The following is a 24,386-nucleotide window of genomic DNA, read 5'->3' on the forward strand; positions in this document are numbered from 1 at the left end:
AGCAGAATGTAACCATTGCCAGTTTGGAAAGCAGGCTGTGGTGTCATAACAATGACCATATTTTTAAAAAAGTTAAATTTTTTATTTCTCTGGATATATTAAGCACATGCTTTGCTTCCATGTTTGTATCTTAGTGTTCTGTCTCCAAAACAGCGGTAATTTAAGAACTTGGCATGTTTCATGCCACCTTGGTCTCAAAAATGGAGAAATCTCACCAACTCTTTGTTGACAGTGAGAAGGAGAGCTAGAACTAAGCCTGTTCCTGACTTGCCGTGCCAAGAAAATTAAAAAGACAGTATGAACAGTTGAATATGACCTATGAAGTTTTACTTTGCGAGATCACAGATGCGGTTTTGCACAGACCACTGTTTAAATGACAGGAGAGAGAGAAAAATCAAAAGATTAACAGCAAATAAGGATTTTAGAAAACAAAGATGCTTGTAATAATATCCCTCCTACTTCCCAGCTTGTGGTGGTTTGTGAACGTTGCTCAATTAATGCATTCATTGTTGGCACAGAAATATTTCACTGGACTGGGAGCAATTTTATTGCAGATTCCCCACAGTATTTCCTTCTCTCTCCTGTAAAAAGATGAACTGTCATTGTGCATTTCAGCATAATTTGGAATTGTTTCAAGGTAATTTTGGCCAGTAAGGTTCCCATACAACTTTTCCCCTTTCACGTGCATGCATGAGTCACTTAGTCCTCTGGCTTTACATCACAAGACTAATTGGGGTTTTCAGTCTGAAATTACTAAGTAGGATTTTGTGGTGTTCTTTCACTCAGGCCTGTTGAAAGGGTATAAACCACCGTTACCGATATAAAAATAACTTGAAGAGAATGCGTTTAGAAACCCCTTGTTCTGCAAGGTAGGTTTCCCATTTGTAATCCTTGAAGAATTAAAAGTCTAACGGGGAGTAGTAAAATTCATTTAATGTAGTGTTTCCACATGAAATTCAGACAAACTCATCTTGTAAAAGGCGCAGGGGTTGCATGCTTTGGACGCTCCACAGTGTGGAGATGCTGTGGTTTTACACCTTCACCAGGCTTTAGGGGTTGTCTCTGCTGGAAAATTACAAACCTCTCTGGAGCGTCTGGGTCAATCCCGTCTGCCCGCTCCATCGCCCTTGTGAAACGTTTGCTGGTCAGAGTCATGGCGCTGTACCAGCCAGTCCCACAGGTGGTTGCTGCTAATGGACGTTGACTGTCTACTCTAGCTAGAAATGTTTCAGACATGAATAATTCACAGCCGCTTTCCCAAGGTTTCCTACCTATAAACCTACTCTCCAAAGCCCTTGACTCTTTCTGTCACACAGTCTTCACTGGCAGCCCCTCTGTTTAGTTTGTTCCCCATAGCTGGGATTAATTTGGCAACTAGTAACAGTGTTCTCACCTGGTGATTTACCTCCAAACTTACAGAAAATACCCAGTTTCCTCAGTACATTACAGGATGTTTTGGGTTTTTTCTCTTCATTATCTGGAAGAACAGTTTCCCAAGATCTTACTTGCTCAGAGAACAAGGCAAACAATAACATCATCACCCTGTGCTTTTCCCTAGTACCCTGTTTGTCCTACTGAAGCATGGGAGTTGTCACACCACTTGCAGTGTTGTAAGGCCTTTCCCTTGCTTTTGCAGAAAGTAGGAGAAGATGACAAAAGCCCAGGCTAGCCGGCCAAAAGCAGGGCACAGAGTGGTGTGAGGAGTGTTTCGTATGTGTTTAGGGTGAGGTGCAGTGTGGGGAACAAGGAGCCATTCCGACGGGAAAGCTGCAGCAAGTTAAGGGAAAAGGGCTGGGTTGTTAGGTGACCAGGATACGTTTCTCTTTCACGTGCTTTCCTTCTGAGTGGACAACAGAGGTAAGTCAGCATTAAAAACCTGAAAATCTTTGGCTGTTAACAACTGAGGACTGCACTGTGCACTGTCCCGTTTAGTAGGTAACCTTAGTAAAAAGTAAACTGGTGGTGAAAGGTGCACTATTCAAATGTTGTGGGGAATGAACGCCTTTGTATCAACCAAGCTCAGCTATGCAGGTCATACTCTCCCTGACTGTCAGAAAGGGAAGGGTTCAGAAAGAGGCAAAACCAATGTTCAATACTGAAGATTGCTAGTAGAAAAAATAATATTTTATATTCTTTTGTGTTAGCAGATTATTGTCGCTCTGCCTAATCCTTTTAATACAGGCGGAGGCTGGATCAGCCGAACAGATTCAGCCTCAGCCTGCGGCTTTCATGCACAATGGAAGGGCTGGTTGCTTTTCAGGAAAATGTTTGCTGTGAGGTCCAGTCAAGGTAGAGGCCCACCTGGCAGCGTGCTGTCGTCATTTGGGTTGAACTCTAGTCGGTTTCTGAAGATTCACTGTTTCTAATACTTTCCTTGTAGATCCCTTCAGTCCATGAGCAAGGGTTGGATGCAGTCCACAGCATTGCTTCCTACAGTCCATGGCGATCAGGTTTTTCATCATTCATGTTTTTGTGTTGTGCAATAAGCATGCAAAATGTACCTGAAGGACGTCTTCATCTCCCAGCAAGAAACAGCTAGTCCAACCCTGCCGTAGACATCGGAACATTAGGTTTCAAGTCAGGTTCCCCCTACTCCTATGAAAAAGACTAATCCAAGGTTCAGTGCTTTCCAGGCTTGTATGGGGAACGTGTCTCTCGCACCTTCCTAATTCCTTTTCTCTACATTGGCTGGACATTGAAGGGTTGTTCAACTATATTGGTATGACCAGAGTGGTTCCTGAGCGCCTAATCCAAGAAAGAGTTTAAGCCCGTGGGCCTGAAAACTGGAATCTAAGACATGAGTTAGGTGCTGAAGTTCCATCTGCAGCACCCGAGAGGAGGGAGTAATCTCAGGAGAACCTAGATGCAGAGCAATACGCCATGCAATAGCGTGACTGAATCATAGCTTGGGAAAGACACTCTCACAGCTAAACAGTGAATGCCTAACCCTAACAGACTTTGTGTGATTGACTGTAAAAAAACATCATCTACCATGAACAGCAACCAAGATAGGAGGAGGCAACCAAGGAAGTGGAATTTCTCTGGCTTGTCTGCGAGAATGTGGGAAACTGAAATGCCTGTGGAAATGGGAATGCAGTTATGTCTCATCTCCTCCCTTTCTCTCCCAACATACCGAGGAGAGAAAGGTCTCCCCATCTGGTGGAGGGTGGATGGGTATGGAATGCTGCTGGACCCCTTCCTGGCTTCCCAGGGCAAAAGGGAAAGATCTGGGATGTCCCACTTCCTGCAGAGGAGTTTACCTCAATCTTCTGCAAGACTGCAGAGTAAGCAAGCCTTAGTGACGCAACACCAGACCTGATGCTCATCTGCGTGGAACTAGACAGTGTCCCATGAGCACTGGGAAAAGAAGAGCTAGCATTTAGTCATCGTGATTTAATCTTCATCCCAGTTTACAAATTTCGAAAGGACTGCTTTTTAGATTAACAGAAAGTTAACCTAAACTGATGAGTTTGTTACTTGTCAACATTAAAAATGGGGAATGTGCTCTTGGAAAGTGTGTGGGAGCAGTAAGCGCTCTTGACCCTGCAGTGTTAGCTCCGGACAGTAGAGTGCACTGCTCATACAGCAGAGAGAGAGGAAAGCACCTCCCAGGCTGCTGCTGGGGGGTCTTGGGATCCCAGTACCCCCCAATTCCTTTTTACTAAACTTAGTCCTTTGGTAGATACAGCTTTAAGACTACATTTATTCAGCAATCATCACTGGGAAGATTGCAGCTTTTGGGAAGCGTGCCACGTGTACGTACTAATCAGCGTGCGTAACCGAGCCAGCCTGTGAAGATCCAGGCTGTACGAGCTGCGCAAACCCACTGGAGACTGCACATGTGTGCGTTATCAGCCTGCATCGGCATCAGTGCAATTGCCCCCTCCCCATTGCTGTTGAACACCTACCCGTGCTGCAGGCGCACCTTTGGTTACGGTATAGGCATATCCTGAGATTACAGGTGACCGTGTGTCTGGTTTGTCCTTGATCTCTAGAAAATAGCCCTTCTAACTTTTATTCCCTTTAAAAAATGTTTTCTGTGGGCACAGAAAACAAAATATGAAGTCAGTTGTTCTTTTTACTCATGTTAGAGCATCCGTCTTCTCCCATTTTGTAGAGTTAGCCTTTTCCATACTTGGGCAGGTGAGAGGAAAGTGAGGAACTAAGAGGTTTCCAAGAAGCTCATGTCATTTCAATGTTCTAGTCAAAAATCTGCATTAATGGGAAAAAAAGCATGCAGTTGTGTTGCGTGTGGAAGAGGCCCTAAGTAGAAGATTGCTTGGCTCTTTGAAGCCACTGTTGGTATCCCAGATGGCTGCTGTTGCACGTTAGCAAGGAGATATTCTGCACTTATATTACTTTTTATGTATTTTTATTTGACTTTTCAGATTTGCACTTTACATTCGCATGGGAGGATTGGCAGTGACTTTATGAAATATTACAAGAAGCAGCCATAATCAGGGCTGGAATAATTTTAGTGATCTGCAAGTCCATATTTCAACAGCTGGAAGAAACAAGAAGTGTTATTTTGCAGCCTTGGGTTATTTTCTGTTAAGTTTTCTTTTGAAGCCACTTCAGAGAGGTAACAGGTTACAACATTTAGTAATCCTGTTAGCAGACCCTAGTGTTTTGCAGTCCTGAGTCCCACAGTCTGGTCTTTTCACTTCAAGCAAGATGGTTGTGGTGGTCACTGAAAGAGGTAGCTCCTGTGTCTAGTTGCACCGTTTAGGAAAATTTTTAAAATTTTGGATCCATTTTCTGTCAGCTGAACGGTGGTGGCTGCTGGGGGCAGTCTAGTTGAAAACCTGTTGAAATAACATCTGGTTCCAAAACTGCCTGCTAAAGCCCAACGCCAACATGTACTGCTCTACTGCTGGCATCTTCTCCAGAGCCGTGCCACCTGTGTTTGGCTTGGCAGGCAGCTCTCCTTCTTCCCTGTCTTACAGACTCAAGCTTAGACCAGAAGACTGCAAACCCTGCCTGTTCCCTAGTTCTTGTCCCAGAACTTACTGTTCTAAGCTCTTGAAGGACAGGCTATGCATTGCTTGTGCCACAAAGCGTGGTCAGCTCTCTAGGTGAGTACACAGGGCCTGGTATTCTTACCAAATTCACTTTACATGCGTCATCTTAGATCTGGATCGACAATCCAGACTGGTCCAGCGAGTGTGTAGCCCTGGAGATTGGCTGAGCGGTGACCTGGAAAGGCTGAGAATGATAAACAGTGTATTTGTGTAATTTTTCAAGAATACATACGTGCTGCACATTAGGTGCTAACGTATTGAAGTATGAGCTAAAGGTAATGTTATACAGCCCACATTCAAGGCATTTCAGATGCCAAAACCAAAGGTCCTACATCCCTTAAAAACATCAGGTCAGGAGCGCTTCGTAATAGCTCTTTTTCTCCTGAACACCTACCCTTCCTCTCCCTGCTTGAGCTGCGCTGTCCTCTGCAGGGGCTGCCAGGTAGTACGTTGGTAGGAGAGCAGGCTGCCACCAAACAGTGCACGTACACCTGAGAAGAAGAAAAAGTACCATTTGGTCTATATCAAATCCCTCTTTGCAGATCATTGTTCTGTCTTTTGTCTGCCTGCTGCAGAAGTTACGGCTGATTAGACTTGGGCTTGTCTGAACGCTTGCATGCAGCACCTTCTAGCTGAACCTGCCTTGAATTTCAAATTTGGTGTCAAAGAAGCCCTCGGGCAGTTTGGTAACTGAGAGGCTGAGAGGAGAAGTTAAAACCTCACAAGCTGCACTGAGGCTATGTATCAAAGCTAGACAGAAACTCAATCTAGTGCTAGATGCAGCTGTGCACTTAGGAAGCAGAACAAGCCAGAATTGCATCATGTTCATTTCTAGCAAGTTCATGACTTGAACTGCTCATGAAAGGCCAAGTCAAAAAATAATATGGTTACTTAAGCTGCGGAGGCAGGGGTACTGCCATGGCTCATATCAGTACACGTGCAGTAGGAGCAAAGCACTCTCAGCTGACTGTCCTGGGTTGTCTTTGCTCTTTTTAGACTTGGTAGAGGAGGACAGAACCCAAAAAGTCTAAGACCAAACCCACATGCCTCTACTCCCCTGCCCGTTGAGGATCTGAGGAGATGGTTGACCGGCTGGGACAGATGGGAGTCAACAGAGCTGAACTTCATGTGGATGTTATGGCATGTAAGTTGACTCTTCTGTTCTAGCCCTTTTGAGCTGAAGTGCTATGAATCTGACCCTATAAAAGTCAGAAACACCATATAAAAATCATATTTACATACCAAACTCTTTTGTTTACTTGAGCCAGTCCAATCTCAAAATGGTGTTGCACAGCAGATTTGAGAAGAGAACTAAATTAAAGCTGTGCACCAGTCAGGCTATTTGGGCTGAATGCTGGCTAGGTCTTAAATCTGCGAGGTGTTTAAATTGACTATTTTTTAAGTGGTCTTAAGAAGTTCAGGGTGAGCCTTTGACTTACTTTCACCTGTTCCAGTCGCTGTGTCAGGGTCCTTACTGCTAGCCTTTTAAAATGAGAAGGGTGTCTCACCCTGGGGCTAACAGCTACTGGACAGAACTCTGCGACATACTCACTGCCGTTAATCTTGCACCTATTTGAGAGAACAGATCAACAGATGTAGAAGAAATCAGGGTTTCTTCAATGAATGCATCAGTCATTCGATAACTACTTGCCCATCCACAGTGATGTTCCATCTTGGGGTGCTGTTGAAGTCTGGAGACCTGGTTACCCAGCAGTTTTCCAGGTATAACTTGGCGTGGGGGCTCTTGTCTTTCAGCTCCACCTCAAGAAACACAGGCTCCATGGGTCGCTTGAGTATTGCCATGTTGGGCTCGTAGAATTCCACAAAAGATTCATCTCGAGAAAATGCAGGGGATTTTGTTGTTTAATTTTATTTAAATTAAAACATGTTTGAAAATGTTCTGATTTTCTTAGGAGGAGACTTACCTTTGGACACTCTTGAAACTACATTCAGGGCTTGTCTTATCCTTCTGTATACTGCAGAAAAGGAAGTGTTAGTGAGGTTCTTTAGTAGGAAGCAGGACATGTCTTAACAAGGGAGCTTACAACTGAAAGTCACAGAAGTTTAATAATGGAGGAAGAGAATTGCCTACCTGCAGTATTTGATCTTGGTACCATTGTTCCTGAGCCGAAGGGAGGTGATGTGGATGGATCGCTAGCAAAGGCACCAAGCACTAGGGTCTCTTTTGCTCGATAGTAGCACAAGACTGTTAGTCTATAGTAGGAGAAATGGTAAGGTTTGTGTTCGCTTTTACTTTCCAGCAGCTGTTCCAAAGTGAGCGGTGTCAGTGAGCAGTAACTCCTACCTGTAGTCTGGATCTCTTGTGATTGTCGCTATGCTCTGTCCCGGAAGAGTCTCTTTCTCATAAGAGATTTCATTTTCATAAATAATGTGATCACCTTCAAACTGTGCATATGGAAAGCTCATTAAAAATTGAATCTTCTCAGGAGCTGGGGCAGGGGAACAAAAGAGAAAATGCAGGAGAGACAGAGACTTCCAGCAGATCTATCTGCTTCAGCCATGGGCTTACCTTTACTGAAGTGCCACAGGTAGTGACGTGGAACTTGAAGAAGGCATGTCCTTCATTATACTCTCTAGGCTTGCAAGATCTATCCCTTAGTTTGGTTTTACTCATATCAATGGCAGGAACTGTCTTCATTTGGGCAGATACCATTATAGTACCATCTGGGTGGCATACTGAGAAAATCAGAGAGTTGGTTATAAACTCAAGGAAAGAATCACAGATCTTTTTATTGACTGATCACTTGTATAACTTACTTATAAATGCTGAAGAATTAAAATTGCAGCTGACGGAGAACTTCTGTAAGGTCTCCATAGTTCTCACTTTCCTTAGGGTAACATCAAACCTTGCTTTAATTTTCTGAAAGGACACTTCCTGTGAAGGAGGTGATGGAAGAGGTCTCCTGTTAAGGTACGTGATCCATATGTACAAAGTTCTGCTCTTTAGCTTGTGCCACTTGAATGCTAACAAGTCACAAGACTGAAGTCAGTGTGAAGACTCAAGCCTGATGCAACATGGGGGCAGAAGTTTTCTGGTATAAATTAATTGGTCACTGTCACAGAGATAAATTTTGGCTGATTATTGTAGAATAGTTTAGATGTTTATTACAGCATCAATTTTCCCCTGCCATGTCTTAACATGTCTACAAAATGTTCCTTTAAAAGAGCTTCTTTTATGAAAGTTATATTGAAATATTGTTTCTGGCTCAGTGCAGTTGGGACATTTTGCCTCATCTTACTAAAAATACTGAGGAGTTTGTTTTTGAAGACTTGGTGCATATCTTTTAGAGACAGCTTAGCACTGCAGATTACATAACACATGGCATTACCAGAAGGGTCCATGTCCGATACCTCTTGTCCTACTTGCACTGGCTTAGAGTCCTTCCCTCTGGAGGTTTTCCAATACGGCACTACAAACTGTGACAGCAGGACTGTGGCTCTACGAGCAGAGAGTTCTACGTGCTTTAAAGAAGGCATTGCTATACAGTTCGTGTACCTCATAGGTAACTCCCACAGCAAACAGAGGTATTTGCAAGATCAGGTGTGTAGAATTGGTAGCTGGAAGATACCCATTGGTAACCGCAACGTGCCGGTTCAGGAGCTTGTTACCAAGATACAGGTTCCAATACTGGTGCAAGCCAAAAGTAGGGATGGCTAGATACAGGTTTTCTTCATCACAGGAACCAACTGCTTCTGGTAGTTCTGTGGGAAGAAGGTGGGACGAAGAGTTAGCAATGAAGGAAGGTTTGAGCAATGATGTTCGGCCCAGGGAGGCATTACTATCAGGGGTAAATTTTGTGCTGGCACTGCAGCAGCACTGTTACATGTGTACTGGCATTGTCTGCAGGGTTTGGCTGTGTTGTGGATGTAGCAGCTCACGATCGGCGGGATCGGGAATCCTTGTGCCTTAGTGGTGGCTTGCCAGCTTGCTTCCAGGACTACTCCCTGTTTCAGTAAGGCAAGCTGAGCTATGTATGTAAATACATTTTTTTGGTCAGCCTTCTTTGGGTTGAACCCAGAGCTATTTCAAAGATAAAATAGGACAGTCAGGAGACTCTGTCACCTTTGTGGCATCCAAAATCTAAGATGCTTGAGAAAATACCAATGAGACCTCCTGACTGTTTCAAATTGCATTCAAGGACAAACTGAAACTCATAGCAATGTCTGAAAGTTTTGCCAGTAGATATATGTTCAAGTTATGAGGCATCTTGTTCTCTGAGTTTGCAAGCCAACTTCTTTTACACACTAGTTTTTATTGCTCTCAGTGTCTCGAGGGCAGACTGTCTTGCCAGTATGCAGAAGAGCTGCCATCAGAAAAGCAGCAAGTTGGCTGTGTTACCAATAATGAGCTATTGAAGGGTGGGGTTTTCCCAAAAGCTCTCATCCTCAGCCTAAAACTGTTCTCACTGAATTCAGTGAAAATCTGATCCATGCTGTTGATGCAAACCAGTTAATATCAGGGGAAAGCTTACCGATATCAGCAATCACACACTCCACCTCTGCAGAATGATAATAGAGTGTCATCTCCGGACCCACGCTTATAGTGTAGTTAATGAGGAGGGTATATTTTGTTTCATTTCTATTCACATACTGGAAAAGAGAGAAACGTAAGGCTGCAGTAGCAATGGCTTCCAGCACAGACAGGAATGTATATCCTGAGCAGCACTAAATAATTATTCCAACACCCTCCTCTCCCCTGCAAATAGCACAGTCTCCAAAAACATTGCTTCAGTTGGCCTAAAACTATTCAGAAATTTGGATTGGATTCAACAGCTCTTTCGGCCAAACATAAATGTGGAGAGTGTAGTGCCTGTTGAGAAAATGGAGGCAGAAGTGAACACAGTGGTGTTTCCTCTATAGCCCACTGGTGAAAGAGCTTGTAGAGGGCAATCCAGGTCCAAATCCTTATTCTTCTTTACTCAGAGTGTGGACTGAACCCAAGAGCATGAGTAATCGGTAAGACAGAAGGTGTGAGGAGATGCTATGAGAGATCCCTCTCAATATCCTCATTTACTTCTCTAAAAGTGCCCCCAAAGCAAAACCTGCTGTTCAACCTGAAATAAATACTTCTGAAAATGTTTGGCTTGCTTTGATCCTTAATGCAATTTAACTGTGGTTTAACTGCAGCCTGAAAACTATTTGCACAAGTTCTGATCCTGTGCATTCACAATATTGTTCCTTGTAAGAGAAAATAGCATCGCAGTTCTGTGTGATTTGGTCGAAACAGTGGTAGAGGACTTGCAGTTATGCATCCTCCTGCTAAAATGAGAGGCTGAATTCCCTCTATGAGTTTATACTTTTTACAAATATTTAGATTAGAAATGGTCTGAAGCTTAACAAAATTACATGTAGAATACCCTGTGCCTGCCCGTACGTGTTTGCACGGTGCATGGTGCCAGCAGTCGAATGGCTCTGCATAAACAGCAGGTTCAGGAATTACTGGATGTTGGTAACTGGTGTTTGCAGGATTGCAATAATTGATTTATTTTTCCAAGGCACTCCTGTTTCAAGGGACAGCATTTAATAGAGATTTGACAAACCTCTTCCTGCTGGGTGTGCGCTTGGACATTAGCCATGCTGACAGACACTAAAGGAAGTCATATTTCATACCATCTAATCACGCTTGATGCTGCATGTCTCCCAGAGATCTAGGGAGAGCAAGGTGGGGACATACAAGCCTCTAATCTTAATTCAGATGAGCTCAGACTCATTGACACCTTTATGATTGAGGAAGAGCTGTTGGTTAATAAAAGCCAGACTATGTTCTGAAAAGGGACAACCCTACCTCCTCCACTCAGCTGCTGAAGTGACTTGCTGTATCTTACCTCCTTTAGAACATATGGATCATCAAAAGAGACTTCCAGGATAAATCCTTTTGTTCTATTAGAAAAGGGAGTTTCATAAATCTTAAACCTATGGTGCTGTGCTTCTCTCAGGGTAAATGGCACATTTCCTATTGCGATTGCCACCAGAGAGACATCAGGAAGAAAGTGTCCAAATGCAACATTAAATAGCCTTTCCTCTGGCAGAGTATCTGTAGGGAGAGAACATCAAATTACTCCTGGTGTGGATCAAGTAACGAAGACAGTTGGGGTGGCCTCCCGTTCAAGTTCCAGGAAACTTAGCCAACAGCCATCTCTTTAATGGCTCTGATTAATGAGTGTTTGTGTTCTAGTCAGATCTGAAATACTCTGAGCACATGAGAATTGCTTCAAGCTGCAGGAGATTAACAACAAATACATACAACTTTACAGCAAGTGGGTTCAGTAACTTTCTAGAGGTGCACTATGATGTCCTATAAAGCAATCTAGAATGTAGTTCAGCCACATAAAATATGGAAAAACTATCATAATGTATGCCAAGAGGCTCCTTTTTCTTTATCAGTTATCTAGACAGCTCCAAAGATGTTTAGTATCTTAGTGCATTGGAAAAATATCATTAAAAACATATTACTGCACCACTGGTTGGCACAATGATTTCAGCATGCTCCCAAGATAAAAAATGCAGGTGGTTTTGGGGAGAAAATGCCATCAATGAATGCTGGCCTAAGACAGTTCTCTCCAGTGTGATAACTGCAAAACACAACATCTTTATTCTAGGGTCCCAGGTGCTCACTGGAAAAATCTGTATGTTAGTGTGAGAGAAATGTTCACGTTCTTATCAGCAACTGATAATTTTCATTTCATCCCATGATGACAGGTGATAAATGGTACATCCATTAAGGCTAACGGCTTGGGGTATTTTGTAATACCTTGCATCTTGAGTTTGGCTAGCAAATTGGAAGTGGGAGTTGAGAACAGTCTGGTGAATGTAGGTGTGTGGCAGAGGTCAAATGAAGCCATGTATAAAACAGCAAAAGGAAGAGACTGGTAAAAGTGAGGGGAATGACTTACTGTTGATAACAGTTGGTACTTGTGGCATGAAAGGTGTGGTGATGGATTTGATGACAGTATATTTTGTGGTTTGCCAATCTGCATCTGTCCACGTGTGCTCCAAGAATAAGTCGATACTGTAAATGACTCCATATACACCATCAGATATGGAGCTCTAGGAGGTAAAATGTGTGATTAAGTCTTAATTCTCAATAGCTCAATAGAGGAATGACTGAATATGGTCAAAATTCTTACACTAGAAAGAGAAAATAGTATTCTAGTATGGTTTGGGATGGATTTTTCTAGTGGAGGTTGTTTGTTTGTTTGCTTGTTCCATTTGTCTGGTCCATATTTGGCCCAGATACTGCTGAGATTTTTAATAAGGAGGTATCAGGGTTGGGGGATGTCCTCATTAAGTTTAGTAAGTAACCATATTTGCATTTATTTTTTTGCAATCCCTGGACTACCAGTCACGTTTCTCATTCTGTCCCGGTTGACTCTGAAAGTTTGTCAGTGCTTCCAAGAGTTCTTCAGACCAAGTCTGTCTGGTGTTACATACACACAATGATGTAAGTGTCCACTGATACACCGAACAGTGAACTTCTGAACAGGATAAGTCAAAAAGTCACACCAATGTAATCTTCACAGGTGTAACTGGTAAAGAGCCTTGTGAGAATATTGCAAACTCCTTTGTACTCAACATTTCTTTGGACACTGCCTCTATACCTGTAAATTATAGACTGACAGAGAGTATATTATGTCCAAATCAGGTGGCTGCACCCAAACTACATGCTGGGAGCCTGTCTCATGCTAACTTATGCTGCCTGCATGAAGATTGTCTAGGAAACTGCTCACTGACCCACGTCAGAAGTGTACCAGAACCAGTTCTGTAATGTAACAACATAGATAATTGAACTTCAGTACCCAGGAATCCCTTCACTCTTAACTTATTAGTATACTTTTTAGATTATTAAGAAAAGACAGTCTCTTGCTTCTGTTATGTTTTGTAATTAGAGTTACTTAGTTTCTGAGTAGGTGCTTTCAAAACAAGGAGAAGGAGCACCTAGGTCTTCAAATATTTCTTGTATCTAAGAATTTTAAGCAGCAATCAATCACTGTTTGGAATGATTTGTAATGGTCATGATTTAGAAACATCTTCCATGATGCAGGCTCTCAAATGTGTTAGTATGTGACAGGTTCGTACTAACCTTTAGCTTGCCTCCTTCTGCTCCAATAGGGATAGTTACTCCAATGTGTGTCTGGTTGTGCTCCAGTAAGTAGTTGTTTTCCTCTGGGTTTACTATGGCTCGGCCATCGACTCCCATTAAAATGTTTTTAGATAGAAAGGTGGATTCTTGAACCACTAATGTGGGGATAACACTTGGCACAGTCCATGTTAGCGTAGTATCAGTGAACCTGATGCCATCTGTTGAGTTAGATAGACAGTCTCAGAAGGCCGGGCAATTGGAGTTACCAGTGAGTCTTCACTGTGTAACAGCTGTCTTTCCCTGACTCCTTTTCACCAGGGTACCTTTTCAGCTTTCACTAATGAAATACCTTGTAGGATATTAGCCAACTGATGGTCATTTTGTCAGAGAAACCCTGGTGCTCAAAGTAAACTTGAATCACCAGTTTCAGATGAGTAATTAATTTATTCATAAGAACCAAGAGTCATGCTCCCAGTTACCTGCTCTGTTGTCCTTCTGGTCCCAGGAGTTGTGCCTTACTGGCAAAAGGAATGGGGCACAGACACCTGTTTGGGCCTTCTCCTTGAACTATCAGCTTCAAGATCACGATAACTTAGACCATCCTTCTTCCTCATCGATTGTTCAAATTAATACTGTTCTGTGAGAGACAGAAGGTGCACCCACCACTGCAAAAATCCAGGCTAGTTCTGTCTCTCCAGAGAAAAGGACTAGGTGAGTCCCAACGATGCAAAGCTGCATGCCCTGTATGGAGTTATATGGCAGTGGAGAGCCAACGCTGAGGGGTTAGTCCGGGGGAGGCTCCCTGGCCCTTCTGCAGAAGTTTGACTTGTCTCCAGTCCCCTGCGTATAACGTGAGGATTTGAGAAACCAGAGACAAGGCATGACACTGCACAGGGAACACAACTGATGTAACATCACAGCAAGGAACGTGTTTGTCTGGGACTAAAGCCATGGACTCTTAGCTCATGTTGCTCAGAGAGCAGCTTGTAAACCTCTTCTCTTAGAGAGTAGGTCACAGGGAAATGGGGAGACTGTGTTTTCTGCTATCTCCTTAGGTGGTTATTTTTGATGAACAAGGAAGAAATCCTTACCAACAGGACAGGAGACAGTTGTGTCAATCAGCAAAAGCAGCCACCGCTGCCTGTACATGGAAGTGGAAGTCACCATGTTCATATTTACGCCACTGACCTGTTGGGATGCAGGCAGAACAAGAAAACTGATGTCCTAGAGACACAGTGGAAACAGCACAGTTTTGTGTCTGATTGAGAGCAACAACTCACCATGCTGACGTCAGACTCGTTGCTGTGATAGGGCGCACGGAGATACACTCGGGACAGCGTATTATTGAAGCTGTAGCCCAGTTTTGCTGCATCGCTTACCGTTATTGTCTTTCTCCCTGATGGAGAAACAAACATCAGTTGCCATAGTTGGTATGCAACATTTTGAGTCTGCAAGAGAGGGATGAGCTGCATGAGATCTAAGTCTACCAAAGTCTCTTAAAAAACTGTGGTGCTGTAGCATCTATTTTCCTATTAGAAACTGGAGTCACTGGAGTGGCACTGGACACTGCTAGTCCACTCCAGGCGAGAAACACCCTTCATAAATATAAAGGTAAGGAATTCCATAGCTCTTTAAGGCATCTTTAGAGATCATTTTATAGCAGCCCTGGAAGGAGCTTAAACTGGTGGCCTTGAACAAATCCCCTTGGACAAAATGCCTGTGCTGTTAATAAAATGATTGCTTTCATGTCTGTCAATTGCTGGAGCAGTTCAGAGGCCAAATGACAGACTACCTTTTATAATACATAGCCATACTGTGTCAAAGATAAGAAGAGAGGAATGTCTGTACTGGGCTAGAACAAAGTCTCCTGAAATGATAAGCATTTGGGGGGATGGTCAAAAGGAAAATGGGCATAAGGAGAAAGTAAGACATGAGAAAAATAGGGAAAACATACATATTTTCCCCTAATACTTTCCAGCCTCAAATAATTTTCATCTCAGGGACTCCTGAGTTATCTGTAGCTTCTTTGTATTTTGTATGTCTTATTGGATTTCTCTTCGGTCATTTTTTCCAGACTCTCCTTGAGATCAAGCAAGTTTTAGCAGCCACAACATCTTTTGGCAAGGAGTTTGACAGATTCACTACCCATTGTGTGAAGAACCACTTACCTTTGTTTGTCTTGAACTCAGTTTCCACTAATGTAACAAGCATATGGCTCTATTCTCCCATCTAAATGTCTTTTTGCAGTCTAGAGCTCTAAGAAAACTTGAGAGGTTTTTCAGTACTTGATGGCATCTTTGCCATCTCCCTTTTTTTGATAGAGATGGACCTATGCCCCAAGAATGACTCATGAGACCAGCGAGAAGAGGTGGGCTAGGAACTGTTAGGAAAGACTCCCCTCCATACCTCCGGCAGAGCTGACATCCACGCTACGGTGTAGTCATTTGAAACTGCAGGGACATCGGTCTTCACTGATACCTGGGGAGACAGAGGAGATTCTTTGGGAACAAACAAATCTTCAGCATTATTACAGGCGTGGGGAGTGGAGAGAGGGCTTTCAGATTTCTTCCTCAGTGTCTGTCAGGATTTAGCAATTTACATTTGCTGGAGGTAATTAAAGTGTTTCCAGAGAGATTCTTGATGGTGGTAATTGTGGCCTTAAAATGAAAGTTAAAACCATGGCATTTATGGTGGTGCGTGTACAGCAGAGGGAACACTTTGTGTATAACAAGGTAAATCAAAAATCCTGTTCCATAGCTGGTAAGCTGTAAACTAGGTCCCACTCTGGAGACTTTCAGGGTCATCTGGGTCTCTCCACTGGAGGTATAGGGAAGTTATAGAGGCTTTAGCTTTCATTTGCATTGTTTATTTTTGTTTCCTATTGGCTTTAACAGGACTGGTTCCCTCTTCCCATGCAGGCTGAACACCTGAAAATGCAGGATGCCCAATACCTAATGTAGGTGCTATGGTGTAAGTCTTGCCAGCATGTGCTGCAGAGTGAGGCGAGTTCTGGACACTGAGTTGGGAGTCAGTGTTTGCCTCCGACATCTGTGCCATGGTTTAAGTATGCTGCAACACCCAGACTTGACTGCACAGCCTCAGGTCCTAACAGGAGAAACATGTTTCTGCATTCTGCCTATAGTAGTTGCGTACAAAAGGCAGTGAAATTTGTTTTGTTCAGTGCCCTGCTTCTACATCGGTGTGCAGATGCTGGTAGCAGGCTGGACAGCCAAATTGTACCACCCAGTGAAAGACATCACAATGATGTCCTCTGAGTTGTGTGATGCAGCAGGGGTGCAGCTCTGCAAAACCTAGGTTTTATTATTTCAAGTATAAGGATGACATTCTCACAGATGATGCAGCACTTTATAACATAAAGGGACTCTCATGAGCTAAACAGGTTGGCCTGCCTGGCTGCTGATTTGCTTTCAGTGGCTTGATTTACATCATCTGTACAGTTAACTGAATTTCACTGCATGCAAAATACCTATGACATGTAAATGCATTACTAATAAGCATCTGCAGTTACACCCTCTGCTGAATATCACCAGGTCGCTATTACGCTTGGTACATAGTATAAAATCAACTTCTGACAGGAATTTGTGGAGGTGGTTGTGCCTGGCAGGGACCTTGGATCTAGGTTCGCCTTCAGTGGGAAAGCTTTTACCTCCATGTAGTTTTCTTCACACACAATTTCTCTTGAAGCCCAGGAAGAGTAGGAGCAGTACATAGGGTAGGTATAGGTCACAGCTGCCCTCATGCTTGAAAATGAGGAGACCTTGATGTTCACAATCAGTGAAAACAGCTCATCTGCCTGGGAAGAAAAGCAGGCAATTCAGCAGATAGTGTGGAAGGTCCCAGGAGCAGCTACATGGGACCATTCAGCCCAGTGTTTGTTTCTGAGAGTGTTTTATAATGATGAGAACAGGTTAAGAGCTGCAGTGACAGTTCCTCCACCACACCACCCTGTCTCAAGTGGTTTGTGTGCAGGGGCTTTCTGAGCCAGAGACGTTGCCTCAGTACTTACAACCTTTGCCTCAGGTCACACCTCAGCACTATTCTTACCCCAGAATTAAGGAGCAGCTAGTCAGTGGAAGATCTGACCTACCTCACCATGCGGTTCACATTCCTCCCATTCATGACTGCGATGTGCCTCCTCATGGAGAAGGTACCGGAGCTTCTGGTTTGGCGTAGGCAGTTCAGATCTATCTTACAAATGCTGTTTAGCGTCTGTCTTGACTAGCTTCACTAAGAGCTCCTTTTGGTCCTTCAGCTCTCCAGGAGGCACACATAAAGCCATGGACTGTCCTTCTATCTGACATGGATGTGTATTTTTCTACAGAAGAAGGCAAAACCTTTCCAGAGAAATTTCCAGTCTGGAAATCCTGGTCGTTGCACAGCACACTGTACACCCCTCGTTCTTGTTAGCATAACTTCTGCCCATAAAGTTTTACCTTATTTTTTCTGTGGGGCTTCCAGGACCAACCAGACTAAACATGGACAAGCAATGAAGTTTCTATTCTGATATGTTCTGTTTCTAGGTACATTTCATCTCAACTAACATTTAGGAATTAGAAATCCAGTGTACACTTTTACCCATATTTTAGGAAGGGGTGAATCACCTTCCGGAGATGCCTGTTTCTCTCCATTGACTATTGTGGAAGCGTAAACAGCTAGTTTAGACTAGACATTATCTTTTAGATGGCTAAAGTTACGTGAGACAAATCTGGGTCTAATAGATGTGTGTGATCTACGTTCCTAGGCATGTGTTAACAGGCACATTACCACACAAATTAAGCCAGGAAATGATCTGCCAGAATCACACTGCAAATGTTGCTTTTTCAAGCAGATGCCTACTTCTTTCCAGAGAGGCTTTCAAGAAACTCTCTGGCAAATCAGCAGCTACAAGGATATGCTTGAGAACTGGCAGCTAGTCAGCAGCATTAGGCTAAGTGTCATTTTGTGGAGAGAGGAAATCCCATGTCAGTCACAGTGAACAAACCTCATACTGTAGAGCCATTGCCTATTCATTTCTACACACCATCAACACCAACTCCTTGAGTTCACTATACCTTGAGTTCTCAAAACACACCATTAGAATGCCATATAATATCTCAGTCTTGTCTTTTTGGAGAGGATGTACTGTCTGAGTTGTTTTCAAGCCCATTTCTGGGTCTTACCTCGTTGGCCACGTGACAGCCAAGCACCGATGCGCGGAAGACGGGGTTGCCCCACACGTCTTCTGACAGGACGTAGCCACAACGAGATGCTAGTTTCTTGTCCAGCAGAATGGGACCAGCATAAGGATCTACAGAAAAAAGATGGAAAGCTCAGGACAAGTCACTGGGCAGAATGGTCCTGAGGCCCCCTCATGCAACTGTCCTCTGGAAAGAGGTAGAGGTTCAGCTGGGTTGGGTGCTCTCCAGTGATGTGTGTTTTTAAAGAGCTAGCAAATCTGTTCTGGTATGTTCTAGAGGGCATGAGACAGTCTGGCATGTCTCAAGCTCACCCACATTATGTTCACTTTAATGCCCGTTCCTTTGTGTCCAGAACCTTGTGCCACAGCCATCTTGAAGTACTATTATGGAGAGTTTCTCCCTCCCTGTTTTTTCTCTCTAGAAAAGAGTTATGGGCTGTTAAGCCCATCCATTTCTAAAAATCCTCAAGTCATGATAATCTGCTGCTCACTCTGCTCAAAGGATACAGTCACGGACCTATTTTGGACAGACAGTTCTACAAATTGGTCAGGTTTGCTGCTCATCTCTGCTTGGCAAGGCGCTACATGCTGTTAAACCTATGGGGGAGCCAAGTAACAGGCACGATGGGAGCTGGCTGCGCTCAGCTCTTGATTTTGTTAATTATCTGCCCTCTGATTAAGGAACTATTTTAGTCTTGGGTTAGACACAAGAATCTGTACAAATAGATAGGGTTTAACTAGCTGCCATTGTAATTTCTAGATTTGTCTGTCATCTTTGTATGTCGAACAGTACTAATAACTGCTGTTTCAGTAGATGTATTCTTGCAGCCAGGATAGACTAAGGAGATAATTGAGAAGAATTTTGGAAGAAGAGGGAATAGCTTTCACGAGACCAACTGATAGAGCTAGAAGAAACAAACAACCTTTTTGTGCCTGAAGGCTGGTCTGTTTTTTCCAGCAATATCAGTTGCTCTCATAAATGCTATCACTTCTCCCCACACCCTTGCTGTACTTGACTTTTTCAGTTCTGCCTCCAAATCAATTGAAAAAACCCAAACCCCAGAAAAAAAGCAGACTGATCTCAACAGAAAAAAATCTGCTTTGGGGTGAAATCACATACTTCGTTCAATCTGATGTGAACATTTTCTGGTTTTCATTTTGGTTAAGTAGATTTTTGTTTTCCTCAGCAAAATGGAAACCCTTTGTTCAATCTGAAATAGGGTATTTAAATGCCGTTGTGGTGTTAAATAAAAAGGAAATTAAAAAAAATCCTTTAATTGTTGCAGCACTCACTCAGTACTTGTTTAGAGTGTGTTTTCTGGGTATTACCCAGCCTACACTGCTGTTGTCATTTGTGCTGTCCAGGACATATCCAAGCTGCAACGTCGCCTTTGTTTTCCTCGCTAGACATGTATAAGGGCTCAGCAGAGGAAAGAATGAAAGCCAAACGTCACTCCTTCCTCCTGAGACCATCCTTTCTCCTTTCCCCAGCATGTTAGTTGTAAGGGGCAAAGGGGACTGTGGCTCTAGAGAGAAGCTTTACTCGTCTGCAGGGATACTGGCCAAACTGAGGTGCGAGAGGCCAGGTCTAGGTGGCAAGGATGTTCTGCAAGTTCTTTGGGGTCAGTTACCAATTATCGTGTAGATGGCAGCAGCATCCAGATCACAAACGCTGTGATCACTTAGGTGATTCCCCAGCCTTCACGGTACTCAGGGCAGCCACTTGTGACTCACCATTGATTTCCAGCTGGAAGAACTTTCCCTGGAGCAAGAGTTTATTCAGTTTCATCCAAAAAATCCTGGAGTGGCAACTGCTCTCTATAAAACCTGGTGGGAGCACATATAGAGCAGATGAGCCAGTGAGACTGGAGGGCAGAGAAGAGGCACATCTTGTTACAAGCAAAATAACTGAGTTCTCATCCTTGCCTCTCCCTGCTATCCTTTTATCATGTTTTACCAACCTGGGGGAGCCATCTGCCTCCCTCGTCCCAGCCAGAACAGCAAGAAAAGCACCCACATCCTGCAGTATAAGTACATGAAGAAATGATGAGGTGAACAGAGGGAAAAAAAGATCAAGATGGAAAATGAACAAGCCAGCAACCGAAGTCTCATTACCTGCATAGCGAGTAACCCACAGCCTCCATCTGTCCCCAGAGACCTATGCATGGGCAGCAAAGTCCTCCTCCCTTTGAAGTAAAGCTGACCCAGCTGTGGAGAGGGAACTTGGTAAGACCCTGGAGGAAAGGTATAGCTGACCTTTTACAACAGAGATTGTGCCGTCTTCTCCAAACCTTGTGCGTGAATCAGGAGAGGCTGGTGGCTTCTGTTGTGGATGGATGCCTGGGTTGAATCCTGCAGTGTCCTCCAACGTTATCTGAGCTCCTGGCAGTGACAGGCAGCCTGCCTCTCGCTGGGAGGGCAGAGCACCCTTCTGCCAGGTATTTACAAGGTCAGATGCTGCTGCTGAGCCTAATTTTAATGAGTACAGCAGAGGGTGCTCGGTGCTTTCCATCAGCCCCTGGGAAGTAATCTCATTCCTTACAAACCTTACAAGGGTAGCTTTGGCTTCAGGTCTTAAGAGCACATGAAATATTTCCCTGGAGGTATTTTAATTGGGTCTACACAGGAAATACATTTTTGTTTCTGTGAAATGTCCAGTGACCCAGCCATGCCAGAGATAAGAGCAGTTCTTTGGCAGCTATAGTTTTTGCTTTTGTGGATCCAGTTAGGTCGCCCTTTGATTTGTTTGATTATCAGAGAGTGTTTTGGTGAAAACATCTTGTTTTAAGCAGTGTTCTGATCTCTCGATCAGTCAGACCGTGTGCAGGTCTGTAAAAGGCCAAACATATTGCCTGGGAAGAGAAAGTCATTGCTCCTGGCGGGAGCTGTGGCTCTGGGACTGCAAGTGCCCTGGGAAGCAGAAAGGCTGAGAGGTTTGGTGGGCTAAAAATACAGCTTGTGTGGCATGGATGAGCTATGGTGAAGTGAGAAGTACAGGACATTTAGGTTGATATTTTAACCATTGGAACCTGGGGGTCAATCTCCTTTTGGTCCCCGTTTTGGGGAATTACCCAACCATTCTTACCTCACTTTGGTTCACATGCATGAGCAGAGCTGTGCTGTAGAAATGAGACTGTTTTTACAGTATATTTCACACTGCTTCGGGATAAACAAAGGCCAATGGGCACCTCCACTCTCAGGACACAGTGCAATCAGTGTAATTTCCTCCTCTGTCCCCCTCTCTCAGAAGACCTCTGCAGTAACAGCAGAACCCACACCACCGTCCAGCCAGCCAGACACACTTTATACATCAGGGAGCTGGTGGCACGCTTGTGTGAGTGCTCTGGAGCAGAGCCCTGGGACCTTAGCAATCTCCTTATTGCTCCGAGGCTTTAGCAAACTCCTTATTAATGTCCTTTGGCCACAAGACCCTTTCTCATTCAGCGGGAGCTGAAGTCCAACTTCTGCAACAAACTTCTCATGAGCCCACGCAGGACTCGCTGCATGATCCTGGCCTGCGTTAACTCTGCGTCCCCGGACTCAGAGTGACTGTTCATTGAATCCAGCTGGGGCTGGAATTCAGCTGGAAATGACGGTACTCAGATACCACAGTGATGAGTGTGGTGTAACAATGAGATTTTGAATTTTGAGTGAAAACTTCAGTGTATTTGGATAGCAAATGGTTCCAATTTTGATAAGCCACTTCCAAGAGCCATGTAGCATCTCTCCGAGATACTGAGAGTCAAGGTCTGAGGGAGCCATGTTTGAGAGAGTGTGACTGCAATTTATTAATGAACAGCCAGCCATCAGGACAGGTACATGACTGCAATTAGTTGTCATCTTTGCACAAGCAGTGGGGAGATGAATTTTCGGATCTTTGGACAACTCAGAGCATCATGATTACTCTGTTTCTTGCATCAATCGTGGTTCTAAATGTGGCAGAAACAACTTTGGATGTGACATAGCAATTGTGGTCAGTGTGCGATAGCCAGCTCTTGGCCTCATTGTCAACCAAGCAAAGCAAAGCAAGTCCAGGTCAAATGCTTTTGGCTTCCAAGGATCGCTTAAGTGCTGCAGAAAGCATTGTTAGCATCGGGTGGCTGGAAGCATCGGCTGCTTGTGGTCCCTAAAGCCCCTCTGGTACTCATTATAAAGGTAGGGAGGATAAGCTTGTGCGTTCCAGGTTATTATATTTGTCTACTCAGTTTTCTTTGCTGTTTTGGCTGCATAAGAGCACCCATCTTAATGTTCCTGTAGGGTAATAAGCAGCTGCTGTGTTTCGATGTTGAGGTGATGGCACTCTGTGGTGGATAAGATGATTCATGGCTTGGGTTCATTCGAGCTGAAAGGTACCGTATGAATGTAGTGTTTTGGTTTCTTTTTTTTTTTTTTTCCCCTGTGTGGGTCTGGAACTGGGTTTTGTATTATATAATGTGATTGAAAGTTTAAAACTGGCCACTTGGAGCAGCATGTATACAGCACCTCTCCCAGTGAGGCTTGTTTTTAGTGGTGGAAAAAGGCTCCAGCCCTTTGAGTCATGGTGTTTGTCTTTCTGTTGTTCCCTGGAACTGAAATCCGCAGATTACCTGAATGCTACAGGAAATGACTTTTTCATTTTTCTTTTAATTATAACTTTATTTTTCCAACTGGTTAAAATGCAAGGAAGGGTTTGTTTTTTTGTTTTTTTTTTTTTCACTAGGTCCCATGTGACGATCTTAAGTAAGTCTCGTAGTCTGAGTGTGGGATAGAGTAAAATGGCACCCATTATTGGACAAAAAAATAACTAGGGAACAATGGGAAAGGAAAAGGGGTGAAGTCTGGTTGTAATGCACCAAAAGCAGAATCTTTGTTTATATAGAGTTGGGAGAAGCCAAGATGAGGTATCTCTGCCCTCCGTGTCCTCTTGCAGCTGCAGGACTGGTAAGTCTGAAACAGAGACAGAAATATTGTTATGTCAGTATTTCTAAACCTAGAAATAGCTGCCCGAGAGGGTGACCTAAGATGTGACAAACAACTAGAGAGCCACTACGAAATCTTCAACAAGGAGATGCTAGAGGAGATGCTTCTCCATGGGGAGAGCTATGCCTTGGAGTAAGCTGAGAATTAGGTATCCGGGTTGTTGGTCTAGCGGGTGAGAAATGGGAATGATGCTAAGATTTATCTCTGAGAAACATTTTCTTGGGATGTGTGTCTGTGAGTCACAGAGAGGTGGAAGTGACCTCCACCTGCAGGGTAGTACTCCTGTTCTGGAAGGGGCTTGATCACCTTGGCATGGACGTGTGCCTGAGCTCTGCTCCCACCTGCATAAGCCAGGATCCTGTAAATGCATTCACAGGACTTTTAAATCCGCAGGGGGAAAATAGCATATAAGGATAGTGCTGGTTTAACTTCAGATCGTAGCACAGGATAACCTCACCAATGCAACTAAAATATTCTGCCTAGTTTTGTATGTGCACATCGTGTTTCAGAGGGCTGAGGCCTTACTGCTGTGTGCAGGTGGTGCAGAGGGAAACATACCCTGTAAGGAACAACTATAGAATAAACAGCTCAACGAGGCAATTTCTTCCTATCCCCATGAACTAGCAGTTGGCTTATACCCTGGACTGTGAGGGATAACATTCCTCGTTTGTTATTATAAAACTATTATTATTATTACTACTACTATTATTATTATTATTGTCTGTATAATGTGTGTTTAGAAAGTGTCCTTGTGTTTATGCCATTTTTATCTTTAAAATATGCCACACTCAAATTCATATGAATTCCAAAAAGCAACAGTTGCTATCATTGCATGCCACCAAATCGTTAAAGTAGTGGAAAAAGCGCAAATAAGCAGACCTATATGATGATGGGCTTTTAACTTTTTTTTAACGTGCTATTGGTGTTAATTTCTGTGTGCCTGTAATGTTTGTGTTCACTGTAACTGAACAATAGAACTTTGTTTTTGTTCTTTGTGTAAATTAAAAACATCTGTTCTCTTTATACGAAAAGTTGTTTTTTAAAAGAAGCTGGTCTGATCTAACTAAATACCAATGCTGTGTCCACAATGAGTTACTATTAATATTTG

The 24,386-nt window shown here is 43.5% G+C and overlaps 1 protein-coding gene across 4 annotated transcripts; it reads right to left on the reverse strand.

Moving 5' to 3' along the window:
- Positions 1-2,518: 2,518 nt before the first annotated feature.
- LOC129204295 (uncharacterized) lies at positions 2,519-24,056 on the reverse strand. 4 transcript variants are annotated; one of them, XM_054819971.1, is made up of 24 exons: positions 20,611-24,056; positions 20,435-20,527; positions 20,281-20,339; positions 20,054-20,146; positions 18,303-18,430; positions 16,790-16,936; positions 15,529-15,600; positions 14,403-14,570; positions 14,214-14,310; positions 13,123-13,340; positions 11,936-12,089; positions 10,868-11,076; positions 9,515-9,632; positions 8,539-8,744; positions 7,800-7,917; positions 7,552-7,718; positions 7,327-7,427; positions 7,114-7,235; positions 6,947-6,997; positions 6,673-6,856; positions 6,461-6,590; positions 5,416-5,512; positions 5,104-5,205; positions 2,519-2,546 (listed from the first exon to the last, which is right to left on the reverse strand). In XM_054819971.1, exons 1-23 carry the CDS (start codon positions 20,829-20,831, stop codon positions 5,123-5,125), a joined length of 3,036 nt encoding a protein of 1,011 aa, XP_054675946.1. In that variant the 5' UTR covers positions 20,832-24,056; the 3' UTR covers positions 2,519-2,546; positions 5,104-5,122. The 4 variants fall into 4 exon arrangements, with proteins under 4 accessions (XP_054675946.1, XP_054675945.1, XP_054675947.1 ...); XM_054819970.1 differs by lacking the exon at positions 2,519-2,546 and adding an exon at positions 4,362-4,805; XM_054819972.1 differs by lacking the exons at positions 2,519-2,546; positions 5,104-5,205 and adding an exon at positions 4,362-4,805.
- Between the last annotated feature and the right edge of the window lie 330 nt (positions 24,057-24,386).

Source organism: Grus americana, chromosome 3, assembly GCF_028858705.1.
Source record: "Grus americana isolate bGruAme1 chromosome 3, bGruAme1.mat, whole genome shotgun sequence".
Classification (NCBI taxonomy): Eukaryota; Metazoa; Chordata; class Aves; order Gruiformes; family Gruidae; genus Grus; species Grus americana.